The sequence below is a fragment of the Psittacula echo genome, assembly GCF_963264785.1.
Source record: "Psittacula echo genome assembly, chromosome: 4".
Lineage (NCBI taxonomy): Eukaryota > Metazoa > Chordata > Aves > Psittaciformes > Psittacidae > Psittacula > Psittacula echo.
This window is the reverse complement of record NC_137738.1, coordinates 77,166,274-77,191,667: the sequence shown is the minus strand read 5'-3', so window position 1 is coordinate 77,191,667 and position 25,394 is coordinate 77,166,274. Positions and strand designations below refer to the sequence as shown.

Here is a 25,394-nt window from a genome sequence, read left to right as displayed (position 1 = left end):
GTCCACGCCTTCACAGCTGACCTTACCTAACTGCCTATTAAGAGCTGAAAAGGAAATCTAAGTCTAATCAGTAGACACATACAGAAAATAAAGTTTAGGTTGAACGAAAAAAAAAAAGATTCTCATCTTAAAAGCAGTAATCTGTTTAGGATTGCTGAAGCTTTTTCCTTGGTTCAGCCTGGCAGTGTTTCAGGGACTTCACAGTATCTGAGCACATAGTCTAGTATAAACTGTCATTTTCAGTCTTACGGCTTTTTGCCTTGAGGATGAAAGATATTGAAAATGTTTTTAAGTGGTTATCTGTTTCTTAAATGACTGAAAAAATTACTTGAAGTGTATTTTTATATCCAAGGGGTGCACTGATTCTGGTGCAGCAAGCGGCTGAAGTGCAGCTCAGTTCTCCTAGTAAAAAACTTGTATTCAAGTAGCTTTCAAAAGAATAACATTACAATTGTATTAAAACTAATGTCAAACAGTATTTCGTGTTAATATTGGCTGATTGGAGTTTCATTGTATAATGCAGTTCTTTATAGGTAAGGTAGCATCACTGCTGACATGGAAAGGTGTTCTAAATAGTATAAAAATAGCTGTCATCAGGATTCTTGGTGTTCAGTCTTCGTTTGTGAAGCCAAATGTCGTCTTAACTGTCTAGCAGAATACAGACAGAGATAAACTAGGCTACTTTTGTAAATTTTGCTGAAGAAAATTATATCTATCCTTAAGGACATGAAGAGAAGGAACCTGTGAGTATTTAAGTGAAAAATACTTCCTGAAATAAATAAGGATCCTGACTTCATACAAAATTGAGATAACTGTAAATTTTTTATTGAATCAGTCCAAAATCCTGTCGAACATTTCTCACTCAGGAAGGTTTGCAGCTTTTGTTGACTGGTTATGTCAAGCCCAGCTAGTTTGATGCCCACACAGAGACCATTATTTCGTAACTTCTTTTGCCTGCTACTTAACTGTGGATGTAATTGATTTGTAGTAATTAAAACATTTTTCATTTAAAGTGTTTAATATTGCATATTGTCATTAGTCTGAAACTCAGAGATTACGTGTGAACATTTTTGTCTGGCCTCAGGTTTGTCTGTTATTTCACTGTTAAATTTGCTACTTTATTGCTTAAATATATTTGATTTCCCTAAGTTATTTCAGAAACAAGTACAAATTAATGAAATCTGAGCTTCTGGGAAAACACAAAATCGTTCCATTCCAGGAGAAAACTAGCAAATTCATGAGTTGTGTTATGATCTTTCTTTTTATTAACAAAATTTGAAGTTAAAATGTTAAATGAACAGGGAGATCATTAACTTTCTAGTTTATTAAGATAGACTTCAGTCATGTCAAACCCTCATTCCGGTTTGTCTCTACTTAAATATAGAACTTGCCAATCTGGGATATTATAGTTGAGGAAGAACCTGAAGAATAGGAAACTTAGGTGATGTGTAGTTGTACAGTCTCTGTTATGGTGAAAAGCTTTTAGTGTTAAAGCTCTTTACCCTATAGGATAAAAATACAAACATCATATAGATACTACAGATGAACACCTCTTGTCCTTATAGTAACCTGATCAAAACTGCTTTCTCTCTTTTGAAGGCACATCCCTGGGTTATATTTTTAGAGAAAAGCTGGATAAGCTATTGGGCACTTAAGACCTTGCCTTATGTTTTTGTTTCTAAAATGTCACGGCTACCTGAAGCAGTTGCATAAATTGAGGTGCTTTGTCTGCTGGTGAAACTTGTAGCTGAAACTTAAGATGTAGAGGCAAATGGCATGCAAACCTCTATCCTGGAGCACCGAAGTGTAAAGTAGTTTAAATTGTAAGTGGGATCTTCCTGTAATACAGATCTACACTGTCTGTAAGGACAGGGTGAGTATTGCGTGTCTGTATTTTACAGGGAAAAATAAAAAGGCAGGTCAGCAGGCTGCTGGTTGTTGAACTATGTAAGACACACATCGTAGACAGTTTGATTGTTCTTACTTGACAAATAGCAGTTTTAATATAGAAGTGCCCTGTGGGAAATTGTGTTAGTTTCGGTGAGCAACTGTTAGATCCCTTGACTCCTGAAATCTAATTTTATGATGGTAGCACTTACTCTAAAAACTGCCAGTCATCTTAATCGTTTGGTCTTGAAGGTCAAGCAGTGGATACTAGACACTAGAGAAGGGCTTCTTGCAACATGTCTGTGGAGCTGTGAATGTGTCTTAGGATTTTTGAGTACTAATTCAAAAGAGTGAAGTCTAGCTGAAAGGAATTATGCTACTTCCTTGTTTGGCTATTGCTGAACAGTGCTTGCATGCTATGTTCTGCCTCCCCACAGATGAGTACGCTAGGGGTGGCTGGGCAAGAACCTGGGAGGAGACACAGCTGGGACAGCTGCTGACTCTAATTGGCCGTTCTATACCATATGATGATGTGCTTAGCAGTAAATGCTCAAGGAAAGGAGAAAGAAGAAGGGACATTCTTGGCTATGGTCTTCCAAAGCAAGTGTTACATGTGCAGAGGCTCATCTTTCTAGAAAGTGGCTGCGCACTTGTCTGCTGATGGGAAGTAATAAGGAAATCTTTCTTCCCCCCCACCCCCTTGTCTGCAGTGTGTGCTTCCCTTATTTAAACTGTTGCCGTCTCAGTCTGCAAGTCTTCTCACCAGCACAGTCTTAAGCTAAAGATCAGGAGACCTAGGCATGAAATTCTTTTCTATGCCCCAGGACAGTGTTTGAATGATATATTGGAATGCAAATTGCTGCATTTGCATGAGCAGTCTATGTGTGCCTCAGTTGTACAAAGGCAGAAAATACTTGCTTGAAATGTTTTCCAGCTCCTCAATGCACTTTCTTGCTTTTGAATTGTTAATTATTTGATCTCTGAACTCCTTAGAACTCAGAACTGGATGGACATTAAAGCAGTGCCTATAATAGTGGTGTACAGAGCTGGAATAAAATTATATTCATGTGTTTAGTTCGAGACTGCGTAGTGAATTCAAGTCAAACATCCCAGGTTTCACTGGGAGTTTAGGCCAGCATACTGTAGGTCTGTCTCAGCATGCCAACACAGCTGAGAAACAGTGGTGAGGTTCTGTGAGGAAACTCTATTGAGCTGTGAATGGCAACTCATACTATAGTTCAGGAATCAACTGAACGTATTCAGTTTTCCACCATTCTTAGGGTATTTTCATTGGTTGGTTTTGCAAATCATTCCCTAGGAGCTTGCATGCTGCTGTTGTAAAGTCTGTGCTGTATGAGATGTTAAAGGATTTGTTGCGTTAATGTAAGATTGCACTGCATTTAATTCCAAGTTAATTAAAGATGCATGTCTTGGGAAGCTTTTAATTGTAGAAATAGGGGCAACTTCTGCTGATTTCTGCTGATGCTTACACCTGATGCACAGCCCTAAGGATTATTCAAGATGTTAGCAAAATCTTGTTCCTACTAGTAAGACAACTTTTTAAATTTTGTTTTTGTTTCAGGGTTGGTTTTTTTTGTTTGTTTTTTTTTTTGGTGGGGAGATGCAGGTTGCAACCTTACTAACTCAAATGTTACGTGATATCACGTAGAAGCAGAAAGCCATAAATAAAACTGCTGACAGTGGAGATTGTTAGAAGTAATAGAAATCCTAGAGAAACAGTTGTGAGTCTTACTCAGGTGTGTTTGTTCCTGTTGTCAGTATAGAATTATGTCAGATAACATCTTCACAGGATACGTGATTTTGAAAATAACTAATTTATTTCCCCATTCGATTTAGGTCCAAGATGGGCGTCTTGGAACACCGGTGTTTTTATTTGCATCAGATGTGCTGGAATACATCGAAATCTTGGGGTACATATATCAAGGGTCAAGTCTGTCAACTTGGACCAATGGACACCAGAGCAAATACAGGTAAAATACCTTAAAATATATTTTCAATTTGGATGGAATGCCAGCGCTCCTTTGGAAAGGATTTGAGTTTATCACGTTGTCTCAGCTTAAATGTTTTACAAAGTAGTTCTTAATGTGTCATTTCTACTGTAATGAGTTAAGTTCTGAAAACCACTTCAGAAACTGGTTATCTCTTCTGGATCATTTTAGATCACTGAGCAACTGATCATTTTAGATCCAGAAGTCCCTTGCCACTGGGACTTTGAAAGATGCTTCTTCATTGTATCTGTAGAAAGTGTGTTGTAAGCCTTTTCCTTTTCAGGAGGGCACAGTAAGGTAGCATTCACACATCTGTGTGATTCTTGAATTACATTCTTTTTGGTGTTCCAAGTACTGACTTTTCCAGGTATGTTCCAGTCTGAAGCATTATTCTGTTGCAAGACAATTTTTCTTATTCCTGTTCCTCCTGGTCTGAGGAGCATCCTGAGAGATGAAAGCTTATCTTTCACTGGATGGGTTAGCTTACACTGTTAAACAGCATCTGTGTTGTTAGCTCTTGTCCAGCAAGTGTTGGCAGGCAGCCCTCCTGTGCAATGGGAGCATCTCCCAGGACATATGGCAGCAGAGAGATCTCCAGGTTAAAAACTTTCAGTGTTATTTAAGCACACAAATAGCATTCTGGCTATTTCAGGATTTAAAGTATTAGTGGACCTGAACTAACTGTTTCTTCTCACTTTTCCTTAGTGCATGCAAGAAATGGGAAATACTAAAGCAAGACTACTCTATGAAGCTAATCTACCAGAGAACTTCCGAAGACCTCAAACGGATCAGTATCCTTTTTGATTTAGCTTTCACATTGAAACAACTTTTAATGCAATTTAAATGTTAAGGGACTGCTATATTTGGCAACTCAGCTTATTTATTTCACTGATATTGTTATATAAAAAATGACAGTGGAACTTGGGAACAGTTCAGAAAAGGTTTAAATTACTTCAGTTATAGCAAATCTGCTTTGTAATGAGATTTGGCAAGCCCCATTTGTTTTTGCTTTCAGAAAAGGAGACTTCATAAATTCCCTGTATGTAGGAAGTTAAAGTGATACTGGAGAGCTCTTGAATATTCTGTCTTTGTCTTGTGTAACTGCCAGCTGAAGTTAGAAGCATTTGAACAGGAAATAATGAGCTGAATGGTAAAACAGAATAAGCCATTGGATCTTACTCAAGTGAAGTATGGATTTCTTCATCTAGGTAGAGTACTCTGTAATTCTTTTAGAGTTGAAATATATACAATTCTGTGAACTCTGCAAGCACAAATGGGAATATCTAAATAAACCAAACCTCTCTGAGAGCCACCACTTGTGTTGGTGTGTGGTTATCACCATATAACAGGAAGGTTGGAGGAAAAATTGTCAACCACCAATAAGTAACTTTCCTCAAAACATACCTTTTCCAAATGTACTGAGTCATTAGAATAACATATAATGGCATTAATTTAGATTTGTATTCACTTCTGACTTAGTGAAAGTTACTCTGCAGGTAGGATTTGCTTCATCCAATCTTAATGGAACTCTGTAATAAGATCCTGAACAGCTACTGTTAAGTGAGCTGAATCTATCCCCAGTTCTCTTACCCTGATGATGATACAGTCTACGAAGGCTGGTAAATGCACTTAGTCATAACTGGATCTGAATTTCCTCTTTCAGTATCCCAAATTGATTTTGATTCTCCTGTTTGTTACATACTATGTGTGATATTCTATGTGCAGAAGATTTTTTTTTTTCTGATGAGTTAGGTTCCTCATTATAAAATGTACTTGAGCAAAACAGATGTGTTTTCATGTTCCAGTAGCTTTAAAATTAAACACACATATGTATAAGAAAAAAGTAATTGGAACCAGATAGCACTGTAGTGTTCCAGCTGTAATATTCTAGAACTCTATTTCAGCCATAAGACTGAAATACTTTGACTAAAACTTACTCAGAAGTGGATCTTGAAGATGTATGTTTTGTTCTTGCTGCAGCTAATTTGAATTCACTGGTGCTATTGCAGGAGAAGCAATAATGCTTTGCTCTAAGCTTTTCTTGTCAGATCAGACCACAAGTCTCACTTCTAGATTTCAAGATAATTCTTTTGTTGATACTGTATACCTTGAAATGAATATCCTTTTGAAGAGTTGACAGTTTCTAAGAGGTGGACTTGGTCAACTGAATATGTTTCATTGTGTGCGTTGTCTTTATTAAAAATACAGGGCCAGGAGAGAGGATGCCAACGTTTTCTATTTGATTTCTCAGCTTCCCCATAACTTTGTCAGCTACTTACCTACTTGGCATTTGTGATAAGCTGGTTTTTTTGCCTTTCCTCTGTGCCCTTTGTATCACTACAAAATCAGCATTGTATCTAATCAGTATTCTGGTTATGAATATTCTCAATATTCTGAATAATCTTTTGCAGGTATTAATGGAGATTCTGCATGTAATGACCACTTTTGTATATGTTCTGCTATATGATATTTAACTGTAGCATTATAATATTCTTTGTTTTTTAGGCAGTAGAATGGAGGCACAGAAAAAACATGTATGTGGAATCCTCCCAAAATCTCCCACTAAAGGTCCCCCATCAGTTCTGCCATTTAATCACAAGACTGACCTTTCTGGGCATTAGTTTATTTTTGTGCTTCCATTGTACTTGGCAGGGATGCTCTGGTATAGAAAAACTTCCTGTTTGAAAGTGTTTTTCTTTGCAAGAGTAGAGTGAATCAATTTGTCTCTTCATTTTACTCGCTTCTTGAAACAGTTTTGGCAACTGTTAATGTTGCTTTAAATTGTTTTGTTAACAAGAGCACAGTAGGTTACCAATCTAAACAAATATAGACATGCTCCAAAAATCGAAATTTACACAAATTGAAATTCCAAAATAATAATGCCCCAGTTTAATAGCATCCCAGGAAATTAAACTGTTATAAAATTTAAATGTTTATGATCCTCTGAAATAATTTTCAAATTAAAACTTTCTAAGGACTGAAATATTAGGTGAGCATCCTGGGAAACTGCTAAAAATAGGGAAATACTTATGCAAAGGAACTAAAATACCTAGCACCAAAATCTGGGCAACCAAAACTTAGAACACTTAGTATAAATGTGCCATCTGAAAATGTTAATTTTGGCAAATACCTAAGACTTTATAGAAAGGATAGGTTGTTCTAAGGTATTTTATAACAATCAAGGTTTTGAATCTTTTCTGTTTACTTCTAAATTAGTTATAAATTAATACAGCTATCCAGTTACAAAAGCAGAGAAAGGCTATTTGATTTTTTTTTTCCATATCTCCTTCCCCACTGAGATTATATAATGCAGTACTTTGTGCTACAAGTTGAAAATTCACTTTCTGGGGGAATCCTGTTTAGTCTTAGCTAAATTTGCAAGGTTGTGGAGTAGCATATTATACAACTTCCATGCATCTGTAATTTAATATGCATTGATTTTTTTTGGGGGGCGAAGTGAGAGTTCTTTGGTATGTGTCAAGAACAGTGCATTGTTAGTGCTAAGATAGTTGTGCATTCAAAGCACTCCAGATGCCCTTTAGAATGTAGATATATTTGAAAAGAGGTAGAAAAGAATGTTTTTGATTTCTGCAACTTTTAGGAAGTATCTTCAGGTGACACATTCAATTTGAAACTGAATATGCTTGTTGTCAATACAGACTGAAGGAACAGATTGCTGTGACCTCAGTGTTAATCTTGAGAGATAGTATGGAGCTAACGTATCTTTCCATTCATTGAGAAAGAATTGCTATGGAGAGGCAGTGAATCAGCTTCCACAGTTGCAATTCTGATTTTTAAATGGATAATCATGTCACCCAACTAGTCAGTTAAAATTCACAGATACCAGAGAATCAGCTTTACTAAAGTACCCACATTGCTTTGGATGAGCTGCTTTATGAAGCTGAGAGAGAATAATTGAGGAAAACGGCTACTTGTCCTTTTTGTGTTTGAGCTGTCATATCTGGTCTTCTGCATCAATACACTTGCTGCTATTTCCACCTTTGCTTCAATATATTTTTGTCACTAGGGTTTTAGTTTTCTTTCCACAGAGATGCTTCTTGTAGTAGGAGTCTCTTGTGGAGGATTTAGTGATCTCAGAGAACCGTTTATGACCAGCTTTTGTATCATGATACAGTTTATGCAAATCAGAGAATGGGTTTACATACTTTTCACCTTTTATACAAAGAGAATGTATTTTTTTTGCAAGTTAATGATAGTAAACTATACTTTTAATTACTTTATATGAGTACCTTTGTTCAAGTATTTGCAGTATTACAGCCCTGTAGCTTATAAATACTAAGTGAAAATGTCCTAACTGTGGAACACTGAGTTAATCCTAGTATATCTTTCTCATATTGCTTCATTAAGAGATTAAACTGATTAATCCTCTGTAGTAAAAAGAAGCTTTTTCTTTTTGGATGCTGCAATAGCAATTATTGTGTAGAGCAATTTACTCTGTTTTGAAACTACAAAATAAGAAGGAGCAAGAATCTGGTGCAATTCTTTGACTAGCCCGTTAGCTTTGTAGGTTAATGTTGCTATTTATCTGCATACATATTTTCCTTAAACTAGCTAATTCCAGAGCTGTGGAATTTTTCATCAGGGATAAGTATGAAAAGAAGAAATATTATGATAAAAATGCAGTTAATGCCTTCAATGTAAGTAAACAGTTTCACCAAGAGTTCTGTCACTTTTGTTTTTTGAAAGCTACATTAGAGAAATGCAGAAAACATTACATGTTAAAATGTCTTCACAGTCAAAACCTTTTTGATTCAGTGCTAAATGTTTTCTTTCGTGTCTCTTGAAAGGTATTCCTAGCTTCTGTAAGGTCAACATATTATCTGTTATATCTGTAACAGCAAATTGTTATGATCCAACAAATAGCTTGCTTCTGTTTATTTTGTGTTTTTCTCTTTTGATGATGAGTAGTTCTTCAACAGTATATTTTGAGTCCTTTCTGAGTATCTTTTTCATGTTACAGGGATAAGATAGGATTACTGTTTCTTGTGACTTTGTCTTCTCTCATTCTCTCTAATACCTTGATGAGAAATTCTACAGTGTTTTGGGTTCCTCTTCTGAGGGTCTTGGCGTTCTGCTGAATTCCAGGCTGTTGTGTGCAGTGGGGTACATTGAAATAGCAAACACAGGCAGGATGGCAAACCAGGTGTTTAATCATGTAGTTGTCTGTTCACTATTGTAAGTTCATGTGTGCTTTGCTGGCAAAGCAGTTTTGAGTATGTCCACGTTTACTGAAGTTGTTCCTAGTATTCTTGTTTGGTTTTTTGGACATTGCTGTTTCTGGGCCATACGGTCTGGTTTTAGCATAAATACAACTGTATAAATAAAAATATATAAACATGCACTCCTCTATACCTACATTATTTAATCATGGCCTAACATGTAACTTACTACTGCATCTTACTAGTCAGTGAAATTTGACAGGGAAACCAGTGCATTGGAGGTTGTAAAGAGTGGGATTTATGCTGCCTTTCCTACCTGAGAAAATGGATCTTTGAATGATAGTTTCATTCTAGGAGGAAAAAAATCACTGGAAACTAGAGAAGTGTATTTCATTAAACATTGTTGAAGTAGAAAGAAAATTGCTTCACTTGTAAGATACAGTGTAAAATACAATTGTGGTTTGAATTGCTCTGTTAGTTACCCTTACTTTACTTTTATTCTAAAGTAGTAAATAGGAAGAATTGCTTAAAATGACACTTCTTTAAAGAGTTCAAAAGAGTCCCAAGATCCTTCTAAACTGAAAACCTAGGTGCCTAATCTAGTAGTCCACTGCTGCCTTAATATCTTTGAGGGAGTAATTGGATTTTGCTTTATTGTATTGCAGACTAATATGAATTGCTTACCTGTCATAGCAGCAAAGATGGAATCCAGACAAGCTGAAGAGATGCTTGTTACTGCTAAGTAGGAAACACCATTTAATTTCTTTCTACTTGGGCTTTTCATTCACTAACTAATGTAAATGGCATAATCTCTCCAAGATAGAAATAGAATCTGATTATGGAATAATTTAGCAATAGATAACTCATGCATGTCGACATTCATCTGCATTTCTTCAAGGCCATGAAACATGGTTTAAAGTAGACAATCTGAAATCGGTTTCGGCAAAATCCTAAAGGTACATGATACCAAATCAGTTGAACTAGTGTAGTGCCTGAAGTCTTAGTCTGCTGCTCGTATTGGGTTACCCTCCTTGGCTCTGGCCCCAGCCCATCTCACATGTCTAGGAAGTACTGTGACTGATATTCAGTGATCATCATTCACCTGGGTCTAACAGGGAAGAGGAGGAAACGGTGAAGCTGGGCCTCCATTCTGCACATCTGTTACGCTGCTTTTCTGCTCCTGGATACTGTTGACAGGGAGGAGGGGAAGTTACTCTACACTTGTTTTTGTTTTACTGTGGTTGGTTTTTTTTTGTGGGTTTGTTTAGTTTGGTACTAGGAAACATTCGATATCAGGCCTAATTCTTTACCACAACCGTAGGCTTTAGCCTTGAGAAAAAAAACCTTACGGAATGTAGGAGGAATGGTAACCCCAGGTAGGCAAACTACAGTGCTCTTGTAGTTTGCCTGAGGTTGAGAGATGTAGGTTGGGAATTTATCAAAGTGATCACATTATACCTGTCCCTTCGTATCGCAGATGTACTTCAACTTGTACTTGAGGTGAAACAAAAAGCAGGAGCTTCAATTCAGGATAAGCTAGGGGAGAAGCCTGGGAAAAAATATCAACAGAAATGATATAGTCATTATTTTTTACTAACACTGATAATACAGTTAAAATCAATCTGGTGTTTTAAGAAATATAGATGTTAATGTGGATGGATTTTATGTGTGCCTTTTTAAAATACTTTTTTAGATCTTTCTTGGAACAGAAATCTTTTTCTAATCATAAGAAGATTTTTTTTTTTTAACTGTTACATATTCACGGCTTCATAATGTTGTGAAACAAGAAGAAAAAGGTTTAGAAAAATGTCTAACAATGCATTTGTAGAAATACTTTATTTACAGAGTAATGGAATATTGCCATCTATTCTTTTTATTTTTTCCATTTAGCTGTTGTTAAAGTAGCAGTTTTATTCTTATCAATGTGAAGAAGAGAATTTTGAATAAATTAGCTGACACAGGGAGACAAACTGATGTTTTTGTACCCCATGAAAGTATCTTCAGACTTATCAGCTCTTTGAAAAACTTAGAGTTGTAATTATCTGTAAATGCTTAGATAGAGTTGTAGGGTTGTGATATTATGACTAAAACTGTGAAGACAACAGTATGGTATTTCTGATGTTTACATCCAAATGTATTCAACTTCAGCAGTGTAGCCCTTGAGAGATTTAAAAGCAGCATTTCTCTAGCCCCACTGCCTATCATAATTCTCTCCCAACATTAACAAATCACATTGGTATAAAAAATCACATTGGTATAAAAAATCAGCACCTTCCTTCTCAGGAAGTAGTTCATAGTTCTATTGTGGTGAGACCATGCCTATTGAGACTTCTGAAGACCAACTGCTTAAGAAATCTGAGTTTCTTGATCTGTCCAGCTGCTTTCCTGTTTTGGTCTGGTATGATATAATTTTGAAACATGCAGGACTTCATGGTTTGTTTATGCTATTTATGTATGCTTCAATTTAAAAAGAGTAATACAAGTAAAAATACTTGAAGCTGACAGGATGTTACTTGGGAATTTGTTCTGTGAATAACATGTATGATTTGGGGCTTTTTTGTGTTGTTTTTTTTTTTTTCTTCTCTTTGAATAAACGAGCAGCAGTAGGTGTCAGCAGGTCAGCTTATTGTAAATATCCTCAGAATTATGCTATTGTCCTAGAATTAATTTTCTGCCAAACCTCGTTCTCAATTTTTAGGCATATATAAAATGTGAATGATGCAAAGTATAGTACAGAATCCAATAAAACAAACTTCACATAGTAGTGTAATGATTAGGGCGTCTTTATAAATGGCATATCTGTGATACAGTAACATGAGCAATTTACCGTGCAGTATGCTATGTTGTTTGACTTGATTTATCCCTGCAAGTTTGTACAATGCAATTGAGACATTGCATCACTTCTGTAGTTAAGTGCACAGTTACTATAGGTCAAGTGGTGTGAGATTATTTTGTATGTTAAAACTCTTTTTCAGGCAGGTGCTGACATGAAACTGCTGAGGAATATATCATTGCACTTCAGACCTGCACCTGATTATCACTTTCAAGCACAGGCAGGCCCTTTTATATTCATCATAGGGTTTTTTGTACCCAAGAATCCTAGAACTGAAGGGTAAAGCATGCAAAGCAGTTTCTCCTCTTAGTCTTAGTTGTGAAGACTGTTGCTTATTAAATCTTTTGTTTGTTTTGGGCTCTCATTAAACCCTTTATTTTCCTTTAGTTCACTGTTTTCTGGAGCAGGCTTAGGAGAGCACAGCTTACGATTAGACAGACACCTTTCCCTAAGAATTTCAACTTGGATACTTAAATGACTTGAAGGACTTTTTCAGAATTACTGCAGTAAATATATGTGGAGCAAATGTAAGGCTTGTCAGAGAGGCACTTTGGGATGTTTGTTTTTATGAAAATAATGTCTAAATAAGCTATTCGTCCTGCCTGATCTGTGTATTGAGTCCCAAATACTTGTATTCAAAGCTATGCAACTGATAACGTGGAGGCGCAGTTGTTAATGAGACTCATGATCTTAGATGCAGTGGCAGAGAGAAATTGTAGATGTTGCTTGTTGTAGGTTTTGGAGAGTTAGTAAGAATCTCCCAAAACTACTGGTTAGAGAAAGCAAGCTTTGAAGTAGAAAATCACACAGTTTTCCAATAAGCTAAGAGGTAATGTGTATTTTGATAGAACCTGTCTAAAATACGCTGTTGAGTAACAGCTGCTGGGGTGTTTTTTTTGAGGCACAGGACTGCACTAATGAAGGGGTTTCTGGTACCCAATCCAAATTGTTTGACAGTATCTACACACAGCTAATTTAAGTGTCCTAAAGTTACGCAGAGGTTCAGGAAGTCAACTTTGAAGCAGTCATTTTCCAGATTTTTAAAAAATATTTGGTTCCTCCTCTTTGATGTAAAATAAAAACTGTAAAACGACAATCTTCCTTAAACTATTTTTTTTTTTGTATCTAATACCATGACCTTTCACTATACAAGTGTTGAGCGTGGATAAAGATTAGCTATATAGGTATTATCACTCACAATCTCTGCAGCTTTTAATAAAAACAAATATATAGGAGAAGAAAGAGCATTACTTCTCAGAATGCATATGGAAAATACTTTATTCAGAGTGAATCAACTTAAGCAGATTCCATAAAGTTTCTAAAATTACAAAGTGGCACAGTGTATTTCACTACATGAAGTAGGAATATATTATCACATCTTGACAATGTTTAAAGAATAGTAAACAAAGTTTCTATATTTAAGAAAATGTGTGAATTATGTATGGAACACAAGTTTCATATAACTCTTAAGTTGACTGAAGGAAAAGAATGATGGGTCTACATTTTCCAGACTTGCTTCAGTCTGTTCATGTCTTTCTTGTACTTGTGAGCCCAGAACTAGCCACGTTTCTAGCTCATATGCAGCTCCACCAGGACCTCCAGGACCTCTGCTAGACATTTGCTTTCCAGCCAGTTGATGCCAGCCTGTATGGGTGCATGGGGTTATTCCTCCCCAGCTGCAGGACTTGGCACTTGCCTTTGAAGTTCATGTGGCTCCTGTTGGCCCATCCTGTCAACAGAGCTCTGAATGGCAGCACACTGATCTAGTGTATCAACCACTCCTTATTTTGTGTCATCTGCAAACTTGATGATGATGTTCTTTGTCTCAATGATGGGTCATTAATGAAGTTCAGTAGTGTTTACTCCAGTATCAATGCCTGAGTGTACCACTAGTGACTGCCCTTGAGCTGGACTTTGCTCAGCAGTAGTTAAATGGATGAGTTAGAGAAGCCTGGGTGTGGATTTTCAGTAGGCAGGCTGCATTTCCATGTGCAGGGGCTTGCTTTCCTCACTTCCATAAGCTCTTTCATTTGAGGAGCAGTTCACACTGCCTAGCTACAATTTACTATGCCTAAGTAAACAGAACTTCTGCCAAAGCTGAAATCTGTAGTGACTGCATTGCCAGTTTAGCATGGATCTTGAAAATGTAAATGATCCTGCGTGCAGCAGGGCAAACCACTTAGGAGAAAAAAATGTGTTGTGCTGAAGTGTTGGGAAGCTCTCACTAAAGACAGTTTTTCCTGGAACAAATACAGAAAACATTGGTTAGGGTGGATAGGGGGAATGGAGGGCTCTTTTGCTTATCCTGTGTCAGCCTTTAGTTAAACCATGGTGACTCTCCATAGTATTTCAAGAGGTAGTTATCTAAAGGAGAAGCTAAATCATCTAAATAATAAATCTAATGTGGGTAAGGAAAAGTATGGGTGCTTTTGGTTAGAATTGGAAAAATGTTGCAATCAAGTCTAATACTGTTCAATATATCTGTATTTCCTAGAACATCAAGTAATTGCATCTCTCTGTGATGTAAATTTTATGAACATCTGTAATTCTGCACATTCAGGACTACAGCTAGCTTGTGCACAAGCTTCTCTGTATTCCTGTAACAAGATACGGGCATTCTGAAGGGATGGAGGATTGGTGAGCATTTGCAGAATATTGACACAAGAGCAGTACTGGCTTCTTTGAAAAGCCATCTACTGCTGTGTTTTGTGAAATGTGGGACACTCACCTTTTATTTGTGGTGCCCAGTGGTTACAGCAGTGAATAGAAGAGACATTTTAGTAGCTTTAAAAAAAGCCTTGCTAGTTAGCCTAAATAATTTCCACAGAAATTCATAGACAAGTGTTATTAATAGTACATTAGTTTTCTTATACTTCTTTCAGTATTTGAGAATAGGCCTTCTTAAAAAATGGCAAGTTACTGGTTGTGTTTATATTATATGCAGCTAATAGTCTGTAATTGCTGCTGCTTTAAAATAAAATATTAGTGTTGTCAACATTCGTTGGAGATGTACAGTAATAAAGTCAAAAGTCTGCTGAAATAAGAAAAGCATATGGAGTAGCTGTCGAATCGGTGTAGAGTACTCCTCTTCATTTAGGTTACTTCCCTGTATATTGTGTGCACATAAAATGGCCACTCGAGGGCACCTTTGTATTTGGTTCAGCTGCTAATTTCCTGAATATAGTGAGAAGGTTTGATAACTCATCTTTTAATCTCTTGAATCTTCTGAGTGATAGCACCCTAAATTTCATATTTAAATGGAAGCTTAATATAGGTTTCTAAAGCTTTAACTTGAATCCTTTTTAATAAAAGGCTAAATTACAGTATGCAGTGCATCAAGAACAGGACTTTTTTGAAAACTAAAAGTTGGTGGGAACTTTATTTAGTACATTGACCTTAATGGCCAGCAGTGTTTCTATGACTGTTATCTACAAACTGAAGTAAAATCATTCTGAGATTTTGTATGTTATATTCTCTGATAGCTTCATTTAATGCTTCCTTTAAGCTTATGTTTTTCACTTGAAATAGTAGTCTAGCCTGATTCACAGACTGCATCAATCATTGGGCCAAATGCTGGTTGCATTGATGCTTGTACGTGAACTATTGCCATAGCGTGTGTTTGGATAGTTCCACTACTAAGTGATAGCTTAAATACTACAGAAGTTTTTAATGGAGGAAATGGGGACAGGTGACACATTGCCAAGCAAGGAGGGGGAACGGGACGGGGGACACGACTGTAATACTGTGAACCTGCAGATTCTTTCTTTGCCCGTCTCACGTTTTCTGTGAACCAGACAGTCTCTCACAGAGACAGGTGAAAAGGAAATCACAGTACTAGTGTGTTTGTATGTTTTTTCTTGCTCAGCACTGAATGCACATGATACTTTAAAGATAGTATTGACTTTCATTATGCAAAATGTTTGGGTTTTTTTTACTTTATTTGCTTTCTAAAAAGAAGTCCCAAAGTGCAAACAATAGAAAGAGATTGCTAAAAATTAAATGACTACAAGTCTTTTGTTCTGAAATGCAGTTGAAATATTATGAACATGAGTATAAATGTGGAAACTTAAGAAACAGCTCCTTGCCTTCATTCCCTGCTTTAGGCAATTCTGAATTTGCTTAATCAAAAGACCTTACTACATTGAAGTTGAAAACTAAAATGAAATATTCAGATGCTGGTTGTCAGTTTGCAGTATGTTTTTAATGCACACAAGCATACCAAATGTATTCTTTTCCTAGCAGCATGTATGGCTGGTTGCAGGGGTTGCCATTGGTTTTGTTTGGTACTTTAAAGTGCCAATAATCAAGGACATCTTACTTGACAGTTTTCCAGAGCGTAGTGTTAACATACATTATCAGAGTCTATTAGTGTGTGCTTCTTTACTTGAATTCTGGAAGATGGGTGATAATTGCTTTTCAGATTTTGTTATGGAAATTTAGGTGACTTTATTGTGTTACACATGTGGCCAAAAGTGCAGGAGGTTTTGGTCACTTGTCTTTAGTGGCTTTGATGACAAATCTTACTCTTTAATACCTTCTCTCTGTAATATCTTTTGCCATTGGATCTAAATTAGCAAAGATATTTTCTACCTTTCCTGCTGTCTGCAATTCAGACTTCATAATTGGTGTCAGTATTGGCCAGTTCTTCTAGAAGCTGATTCTTTAGCTTTTTTCCTCTTTGTTTCCACTGGAATATAGTAATTGGATTTAAATGGACAAATTAGAAAAGCGGTAACAGCAATTATTGCTGTGAAAAAGGGTATTTTTGCAAGCCAGATTCCCCCCCCCACACACACAATAAAGAGGAGTTGTCTGCTTCTAAACGACAGTATTTTCAGATACTTGGAATTGGATCCAAGCATGGAATAATCTTCCTTTACTGATGCTTCTGATCAAGTTTATAAAAACAAATCACTCTTAATAAAGGCTGATAAATACTAAATAGAAGCGTGTATGTTACTTTGATGTGGGATTACATAGTGCTGCTTTTCAGTGATCTCAGTCTCTTTAAAAACAGTTTTAAAATTATTATTAAAACCTTGCTTGGCAGTCCTGAGTGATAAGGGCTCTGCTATAAATATTTAAAGTGCATTTGTGGCTTTCAACTAATTAAAGGGAGTTTCACCAGGACTAAGTGCAGCACTTACTCTAGGACAGTTGGATGTGTATACCTGTCATGGGTGACTGTTTTGGTACGCGAGTTACCTTAGCACTCCCACTGCTGACCATGAATACAGAAATAGGTCAGTGAGCAGATGCTTTCTCATTTGCCATTTGTTGGCAAGCTAATGAATCTGTTTTGACTACAGGCAGAAAAGGTTCTATGAGCCAATTTATCATTGCAGTAGTTTTAAGAACAAAGATTTACTGAAAATACAAGCCAGCAGCACACAAGTTCTTGTCAACCACTGTTCTTTTTTGGTTTTTCATCTATTCAGTGACTAACATCCGCCATAGCTAATGGTATGTCTGCAATGCAAACAGGATGTAGAAGGCATTAATGCAAACTTTGAGAGGTCTAACCTGGGTTGTGGCAGTGAAGTCAACAGAATAGCCTAGAGGTTGTTTAGGGTTGACTTATGCTAGTGAGGGGCTTGCTACACAGTACATCTATAAAGTGTGCTGCAGTTTGGAAATATGAACATATCACAACCTTTCAAAATAAGAATTTGATGACAGTGCAAGGGCAAACAAAACCTCGGAAGTGCTATTGACATCTCATAAGATCAAGCAGGTTTGCTGAAATATGGGGTTAAAGTTTATAAATGAATGTTTTGAAATCTCTGAAAACCAAGCATTTGATGAATAAGGTATTGGTTTCTCTGTGCTTGAAGAAGTTATTAGCACCTGTAATAATGATTTTCATATTAGTGAAAATTCAGTCTTCTAACTGAAAAAAATCCCAGGCTAATAAAAGAATACCCTTACATTGCAGTGTTCTTATAGTTTTTAGTTTTATTTGGTGCTAGTTTTGATGTATTGACATGACACAGTATGACACCTGAGCACAGGTGAGAATACCTGGTGCTGAAGGGACTCTATTGTAGCTGAAGAGTACAGCCTCTCACTAAGGTTCCTGCACTCAGCATGAGGCATGCTGGATTGCTCTGAAGTCAGGAGGTAGCTGGTTCAGTGCCAGCTGAAAACCTGAACAGGGTTAACAGGTCAGCTGTCTCTTAAGTATCAGTTTGTCCTAATGGCAAGTGTTTTTCTAGGCTTCCCTCGTACCCTAACCACTCACTGCATTACACCAGCCTCTGTTTTAATCCTGTTTTGTAGAATCATCTAGGTTGGAAAAGACCTTCAAGATAATTGAATCCAACTGTTAACCTAACACTGCCAAATCCACCATTAAATCATGTATATAAGACCCACATCTATATGTATTTTAAATACCTCTAGGGATGGTGACTCCACCATTTCCTTGAGCAGCCTGTTCCAATGATTGACAACTCTTTTGGTGAAGAAATTTTTCCAACTATCCAATCTAAACCTCCCCTGGTGCAACTTGAGGACCTATCCTTTTGTCCTGTTGCTTGTTATTTGAGAGAAGAGGCTGAAACCCACCTCACTACAACCTCCTTTCAGGTAGCTGTATAAAGTGATAAGGTGTTTCTTCCCTGACCTCCTGAACAACCCCAGTTCTGTCAGCTCTCCTAAGACACTTGTACTCCAGACCCTTTACCAGCGTCATTGCCCTTCTCTGCACCCGCTCCAGCATCTCAGTGTCTGTTTTGTAGTGAGAGGCCCAAAGCTGAACACAGGATTGGAGGTGCAGCCTCATCAGTGCTGAGTACAGGGGGATGATCACTGCCCTGGCCGTGCTGGCCAGTTGCTAATACAGGCCAGGATGCTGTTGGCCTTCTTGGTCACCTGGGCACAAGATAGCTCATGTTCAGTGGCCGTTGACCAACGCTCACAGGTCCTTTTCCTCTGAGCAGCTTTCCAGCCACTCTTCCCCAAGCCTGTAGCATTGTGTGAGGTCATTGTGGCCCAAATGTAGGACCCTGCACTTTGTATTGTTGAACCTCATACAGTTGGCCACAGCCCTTCTATCCAGCCTGTCCAGATCCTTCTGCAGAGCCTCCGTATCCACCAGCAGATCACTCCCACCCCACTTGGTGTTACCTGCAGACTTACTGAGGGTGCACTTGATCCCCTCATCCAGATCTCTTATAAAGATACTGAACAAGACTGGCTGCAGTACTGAGCCCTGGGGAACACCTCTTGTTACGGGCCGCCAGCAGGATTTAACTCCGTTCACAACTCTTCAGGTCCATCCATCCAACCAGTTTTTTACCCAGTGAATGGCACACCCGTCCAAGCCATGAGCAGCCAATTTCTCCAGGAGAATGCTGTGGGAAGTGGTGTCAAGGGCTTTAATAAAGTCCAGGTAGACAACAACATCCACGTTTAGTTTTATCTAGCTGCACCTTTTGATTTGATTGGATTTTTTTCATTTGTGTTTCCTTATCTGGCGCAACATGGAAGATAACAAGTTTAGCATGATGCAGTGGTGATAAAGCTGTTCAGCAACCCAAACTCATGCTGTTGCTTTCCTTATATAAACTTAATCAGTTCTTTATACATTGTAATGTGTCTTCTCTTAAAGATTATCTTCAGTAATGTGCCTTTATACTCTTACTTAGTTGAATATTTGCATATGTGAAGTGTGCTTTCAGGCACTGCTTTTTAGCCTGAAGTGAATGTAGTGCTGCTGTTTGTCTTTAAACATTATGCTTGGGCATTTCTCAACTTGTATAAACTGTTCTTTATCCCAGGCTAGATGGCAACTGCTTTTTACTCTATCTCCTGCTTGAAGCCTGCTTGACATTTCTCCATAGATTCTATGGTTCTATGATGCCATTACTTGATTGGCAAAACTATAATAATTATTTTCAGGCCTTTATAGGATTAACTTATCCTAAGTTAGCTAATCCCTTAATTAATGAGGCTGATAGGCAGATTGAGAACTATTATGTGAGGATGAAACTGTGATACAAACATCTATAGTGCTGATATCTCCCCAACCCCCACATGACATTTTGCTTGCCTGGTTCTGTGTGGTGAGTAGCTGTCACCTGCTGTGCACCTGTGAGCGCTATCAAGCTTGAATTTTCTTAAAATCTGAAGCATACAAAAGAACATGAACCCCAAACAAAAATTTCACTTTATCTTTAGAAACTTGAAAGTAAACCTAAGATGTTCCATTATGAGAATTTCACACATTTGCAGTTAATTGAAGTCTTAGTAAGGAACATGGTGCTAGAGCTCATAGTTTCATATATGTAGTTACCTGATCATTTTTCTGACATCTTTATTTGGTTACATTGTGGTGTAATTGGAATAAACGGGATCCCTGTGTTCCTATAGCAACAGGATGCTACAGTTCGAGAAACTGCTTCATTGCAGCAGATATATCCATAACTCTGCTAATATGATTTTGAAACAGTAAATTTAAAAATGAGGATTCTGTTTCATATTTCTGCAGGTAAAATTCAGTTTAAAATTTAAGCCTTATAAATATCTTCTCTGAAGCCCTCCACCACCTTCCAGTATGGGCATAGTTTCAGAGTTTGTAAAAATATTGAATATATATATTCTATGAATATTCCACCTATATAAGCTGTGGTACTAGTAGGATTTTCTGTAAGAAATATGGGGTATTTAGACATGAGGTAAGGGGTTTTTTTTCGGCTTTCAGTTTTTCCTTTCAGTGCAAGCTGGTTTTTTTCTTTAAACTAAGTAAAAGCAGGCCATGTAAATTTGTTATTTTGATAAACATAATGACTTGCTCTGTAATAGCTGAAGTTATTTTTAAATTTTCTTTGTGGATAGTAGAGGTGATACAAGACAGTGTAGAAGTGTCAGCTTTTATAGCTCTGAAGATCTTCTACATGTTTGATAAATGTGATTCAGTTGCTTTTTTGTAGTAAGGGGAATAGAAATACAATGGTTCCATTAAAGTGATCAACTATGCATAAAGAAAGAGGATATGAAGTTGTATGAAAATGCATTTGGAAAAATCAGATTTTCTTGAGCAAACTGCATCTGTTGCATATGTAAGATACCTTTTAGATAATTCTGGAAGTCTAGTGGTGCTAATAGCAGTTTTACATACTGATTTCCAGAAAAGAAGTATCACCTATCTGGAAGATCTGGCATCCTCTTGTTGGGATGCAGCTTTGTATTAACCCTAAGCTCTTTACTCATTTGGAATGCTCTTAAAGAAGAGTTAATTAGAACTTTGATTAATGTATAACTCTTAGAGTTATTTTGTATTCCTCTTAATAAAAATACTCTTACAGTGAACAATAGCGAAGACACTCTCTTCTCTCCCCCTCCTTTGAGACAGTGTGCCTTCATGCTTCCGGACATTAATATTTCAATAGTCACACTCGCTAAAACTGAACAATGGATGAAACCTAATTATTTTTCTTAGGCCTGTGATATGATCTTATCCAGGCTCATTTTCTTAAGTTCTATTCTAGTGAATTTCATTATAAGCCAGTCATTTCTATCTGACAGATTTGCTTTAAAAATCGTATTGATAAAAATTAAAAAAAAAAAAAAAAAGAAAAAGGACCAAAAAAGGAAATACTTCGTCTCCTCTTTGTTTCTTCTGTGTTGTGTTTCCCCTCACCCCAAAATTAGTGGGGGAAATAATAAAAAGAAAATCCTGTCTCAGCTGATGCTGCTCCCTCCCTTCCTACCTGTTCTTGCTTATTTTCTCTCTCATTTCTTTCCTCTGTTTTATACAGATATCCTCTTCTGATGCTGCTCAGCCTTTGGCATCCTCGCCTTCTCTGCAAGCTGCTGCTGAGAAGAGCAAAGCAGAGGTATATTGTTTTCAGGTGTAACTCTTGTCAGGTTACTGCACCACACAAATGTTTTCTGTAGGGTAATTTCAATGAGCTAAGTAGAGAGTATAAACTGCTGATAATACTTCAGTCACATAAGTACCTCTCTCCTTGCTTCCTGCGCTAGAAATGAAGAGGGCCGGTACAGTGGGACGAAGTACACATGTGATTGTTACCTCTTTGTTTCTATATGTTAAACTTCTGGTTCTGCTCTGGTTTAGTGTCACAAAACTGAAACTATTGTTTCATTCCCAGCTAATGGGCATGGGTGGCATTGTCCTGTCTCCTCAGGAATAATTTTTAGTTTCTTTTTTTTGTTACTTGCTTGTTTCAGAATCTAAAATATCAGTACTCTTCCAGCCATTTAGTTCAATCTCCTTGGAGATAAATACATAATTTGGCAACACTCCTGTTAACTCATAGTAGTTTTAATATCCCTTCTAGCTGGGATACATGTGTATGTGCTGACGTTACATTTACTGTTTAGAAAGGTCTTTGAAAAACTTAAGTAGTAGATGAGGCATCACTTGTATGAACTTGCAGTAAATGTCACAATTTGCAACAATACTGAAATACTTTTTTTAGAATGTGAATGCTAGGCTCTTTTGGATACTTCAGTCTAAATTGAGATTGCATACAGTATGTGAAATAACTTATGATCTAAACATAACTCATGTTTTTTCTTCTAAATACATAAAATCTGGACAGATGGTATAAATTATTTTAGGTCAGCTATATTTAAACTTTAGTTAAAATTCAAATGACAGCGTTATGGACTAGTCGTAGAATCATAGAATAGTTAGGGTTGGAAAGGACCTTAACATCATCCAGTTCCAACCCCCCTGCCATGGGCAGGGACACCCCACACTAAACCATGTCACCCAAGGCCTCATCCAACCTGGCCTTGAACACCGCCAAGGATGGAGCATTCACAACCTCCCTGGGCAACCCCTTCCAGTGCCTCACCACCCTCTCAGTAAAGAATTTCTTCCTTATATCCAAACTAAACTTCCCCTGTTTAAGTTTGAACCCGTTACCCCTTGTCCTGTCACTACAGTCTCTGATGAATAGTCCATCCCCAGCATCCTTGTAGCCCCCCTGCAGATACTGGAAGGCTGCTATGAGGTCTCCAAGCAGCCTTCTCTTCTCCAGGATGAACAGCCCCAACTTTCTCAGCCTGTCTTCCTACGGGAGGTGCTCCAGTCCTCTGATCATCCTCGTGGCCCTCCTCTGCACTTGTTCCAACAGTTCCATGTCCTTTTTCTGTTGAGGACACCAGAACTGCACACAATACTCCAAGTGAGGTCTCAAGAGAGTAGAGTAAAGGGGCAGGATCACCTCCTTTGACCTGCTGGTCACGCTCCTTTTGATACAGCCCAGGATACGGTTGGCTTTCTGGGCTGCGAGCGCACACTGCCGGCTCATGTTCATTTTCTCATCAACCACCACCCCCAAGTCCTTCTCTGCAGGGCTGCTCTGAATCTCTTCTCTACCCAACCTGTAGCTGTGCCTGGGATTGCTCCGACCCAGGTGTAGGACCTTGCACTTGGCATGGTTAAACTTCATAAGGTTGGCATCAGCCCACCTCACAAGCGTGTCGAGGTCCCTCTGGATGGCATCCTTTCCCTCCAGCCTATCAACCGAACCACACAGCTTGGTGTCATTGGCAAACTTGCTTAGGGCGCACTGAATCCCACTGTCCATGTCACCGACAAAGATGTTGAACAAGACCGGTCCCAACACCGATCCCTGAGGGACACCACTCGTTACCGGTCTCCAGCCGGACATTGAGCCATTGACCACAACTCTTTGCGTGCAGCCATCCAGCCAGTTCTTTATCCATCGAATCGTCCACTCATCAAATTGATGTCTCTCCAATTTAGAGACAAGGATGTCATGTGGGACAGTGTCAAAGGCTTTGCACAAGTCCAGGTAGATGACGTCAACTGCTCTGCCCCTGTCCATCAGTTTCGTAGCCCCATCATAGAAGGCCACCAAATTGGTCAGGCAGGATTTCCCCTTAGTGAAGCCATGCTGGCTGTCACCAACCAAGCACCTCCTTGTTTTCCATGTGCCTTAGCATGTCTTCCAGGAGAATCTGCTCCAAGAGTTTGCCAGGCACAGAGGTGAGACTGACTGGTCTGTAATTCCCCGGGTCATCCATTTTTCCCTTCTTGAAAATGGGGGTTATATTTCCCTTTTTCCAGTCGTCGGGAACTTCACCTGACTGCCACGATTTTTCAAATATGCTGGCCAGTGGCTTAGCAACTTCATTCGCCAGCTCCTTCAGGACCCACGGATGGATTTCATCAGGTCCCATGGACTTGTGTACGTTTAGGTTTTTAAGATGGTCTCAAACCAGATCCTCTCCTACAGTGGGCCTAGGGTCTTCATTCTCACAGTCCCTGCGTTCGCCTTCCAAGACTTGAGTGGTGCGATCAGAGACTTTGCCAGTGAAGACTGAGGCAAAGAAGTCATTAAAGAACCTCAGCCTTCTCCAAATCCAGGATAGCCATTTCTCCCGATATCTTCCGGAGGGGGCCTACGTTGTCCGTAGTCTGTCTTTTATTTGCTACGTACCTATAGAATCCCTTCCTGTTATCCTTAACATCCCTAGCCAAGTTTAATTCTAACTGGGCCTTAGCTTTCCTAACCTGGTCCCTAGCTCCCTGGACAACATCCCTGTATTCTTCCTAGGCCGCCTGTCCCTGCTTCCACCTTTTATAAGCCTCTTTTTTCCTTCGAATTTTCCTGAGCAGCTCCTTATCCATCCAAGGAGGTCTCCTGGCCCTCCTGCTGCACTTCCTTCTAGTTGGGATGCAACACTCCTGAGCTTGGAGCAGGTGATCCTTGAATAACAACCAAGAGTCTTGGGCCCCCCTGCCCTTTAGGGCTATATCCCATGGAACCTTACTAAGCAGGTTCCTGAAGAGGCCAAAGTCTGCTCTCTTGAAGTCCAGGGCAGTGAGCTTGCTGCACGCTCTTCTCACTGTCCTGAGGATCTCAAATTCGACCATCTCGTGGTTGCTACATCCAAGGCTGCCCTGGAGCATCACATTTCCAACCAGCCCTTCCCTGTTGGTGAGCACGAGGTCAAGCATTGGCACCTTTCCTTGTTGGCTTCTCTATCACTTGCAGAAGGAAGTTGTCTTCCACACAATCGAGGAACCTCCTGGCTTGCTTGTGCCAGGCCGTACCTTCACTCCAACAGATGTCAGGGTGGTTGAAGTCCACCATGAGGACAAGGGCCTGTGAGCGTGAGGCTTTTCCTATCTGTCTGTAGAGCGCTTCATCCGCAGATTCCTCTTGATCAGGCGGTCTGTAACAGATCCCCACAGTAATGTCCCCCATAGCTGTTCTCCCTTTAACCTTGACCCACAAACTCTCTGTCGACTGCTCACCCATCCCCAGAGTTCCATACTCTCCAGCCTATCCCTAACATAAATAGCAACTCCCCCTCTGCACCTGCCAGTCCTGTCTTTTCTAAAGAGTCTGTAACCTTCTATTCCAACACTCCAGTCGTAGGAGCCATCCCACCATGTTTCTGTGATGCCTACTAGATCATACTCCCGCAGTCGTGCACACATCTCTAATTCCTCTTGTTTGTTCCCCATGCTACGGGCAT

At 38.6% G+C, this 25,394-nt stretch overlaps 1 protein-coding gene across 3 annotated transcripts in view; it reads left to right on the top strand.

Annotated features, from left to right (window-relative positions):
- The window catches only part of LOC308219623 (stromal membrane-associated protein 1-like), a gene marked incomplete at its 5' end in the record, with an annotated part of 160,537 nt that overhangs the window by 98,091 nt on the left and 37,052 nt on the right, over nt 1-25,394 (top strand). For 2 of the 3 annotated variants that reach the window (XM_080614851.1, XM_080614852.1), the window contains 4 exons: nt 3,745-3,878; nt 4,602-4,687; nt 8,479-8,554; nt 21,671-21,748. In XM_080614851.1, the coding sequence (XP_080470977.1) occupies nt 3,745-3,878; nt 4,602-4,687; nt 8,479-8,554; nt 21,671-21,748 (374 nt within the window). The remainder of the gene's footprint in view (nt 1-3,744; nt 3,879-4,601; nt 4,688-8,478; nt 8,555-21,670; nt 21,749-25,394) is intronic. The other variant, XM_080614853.1, reaches the window with a different exon arrangement.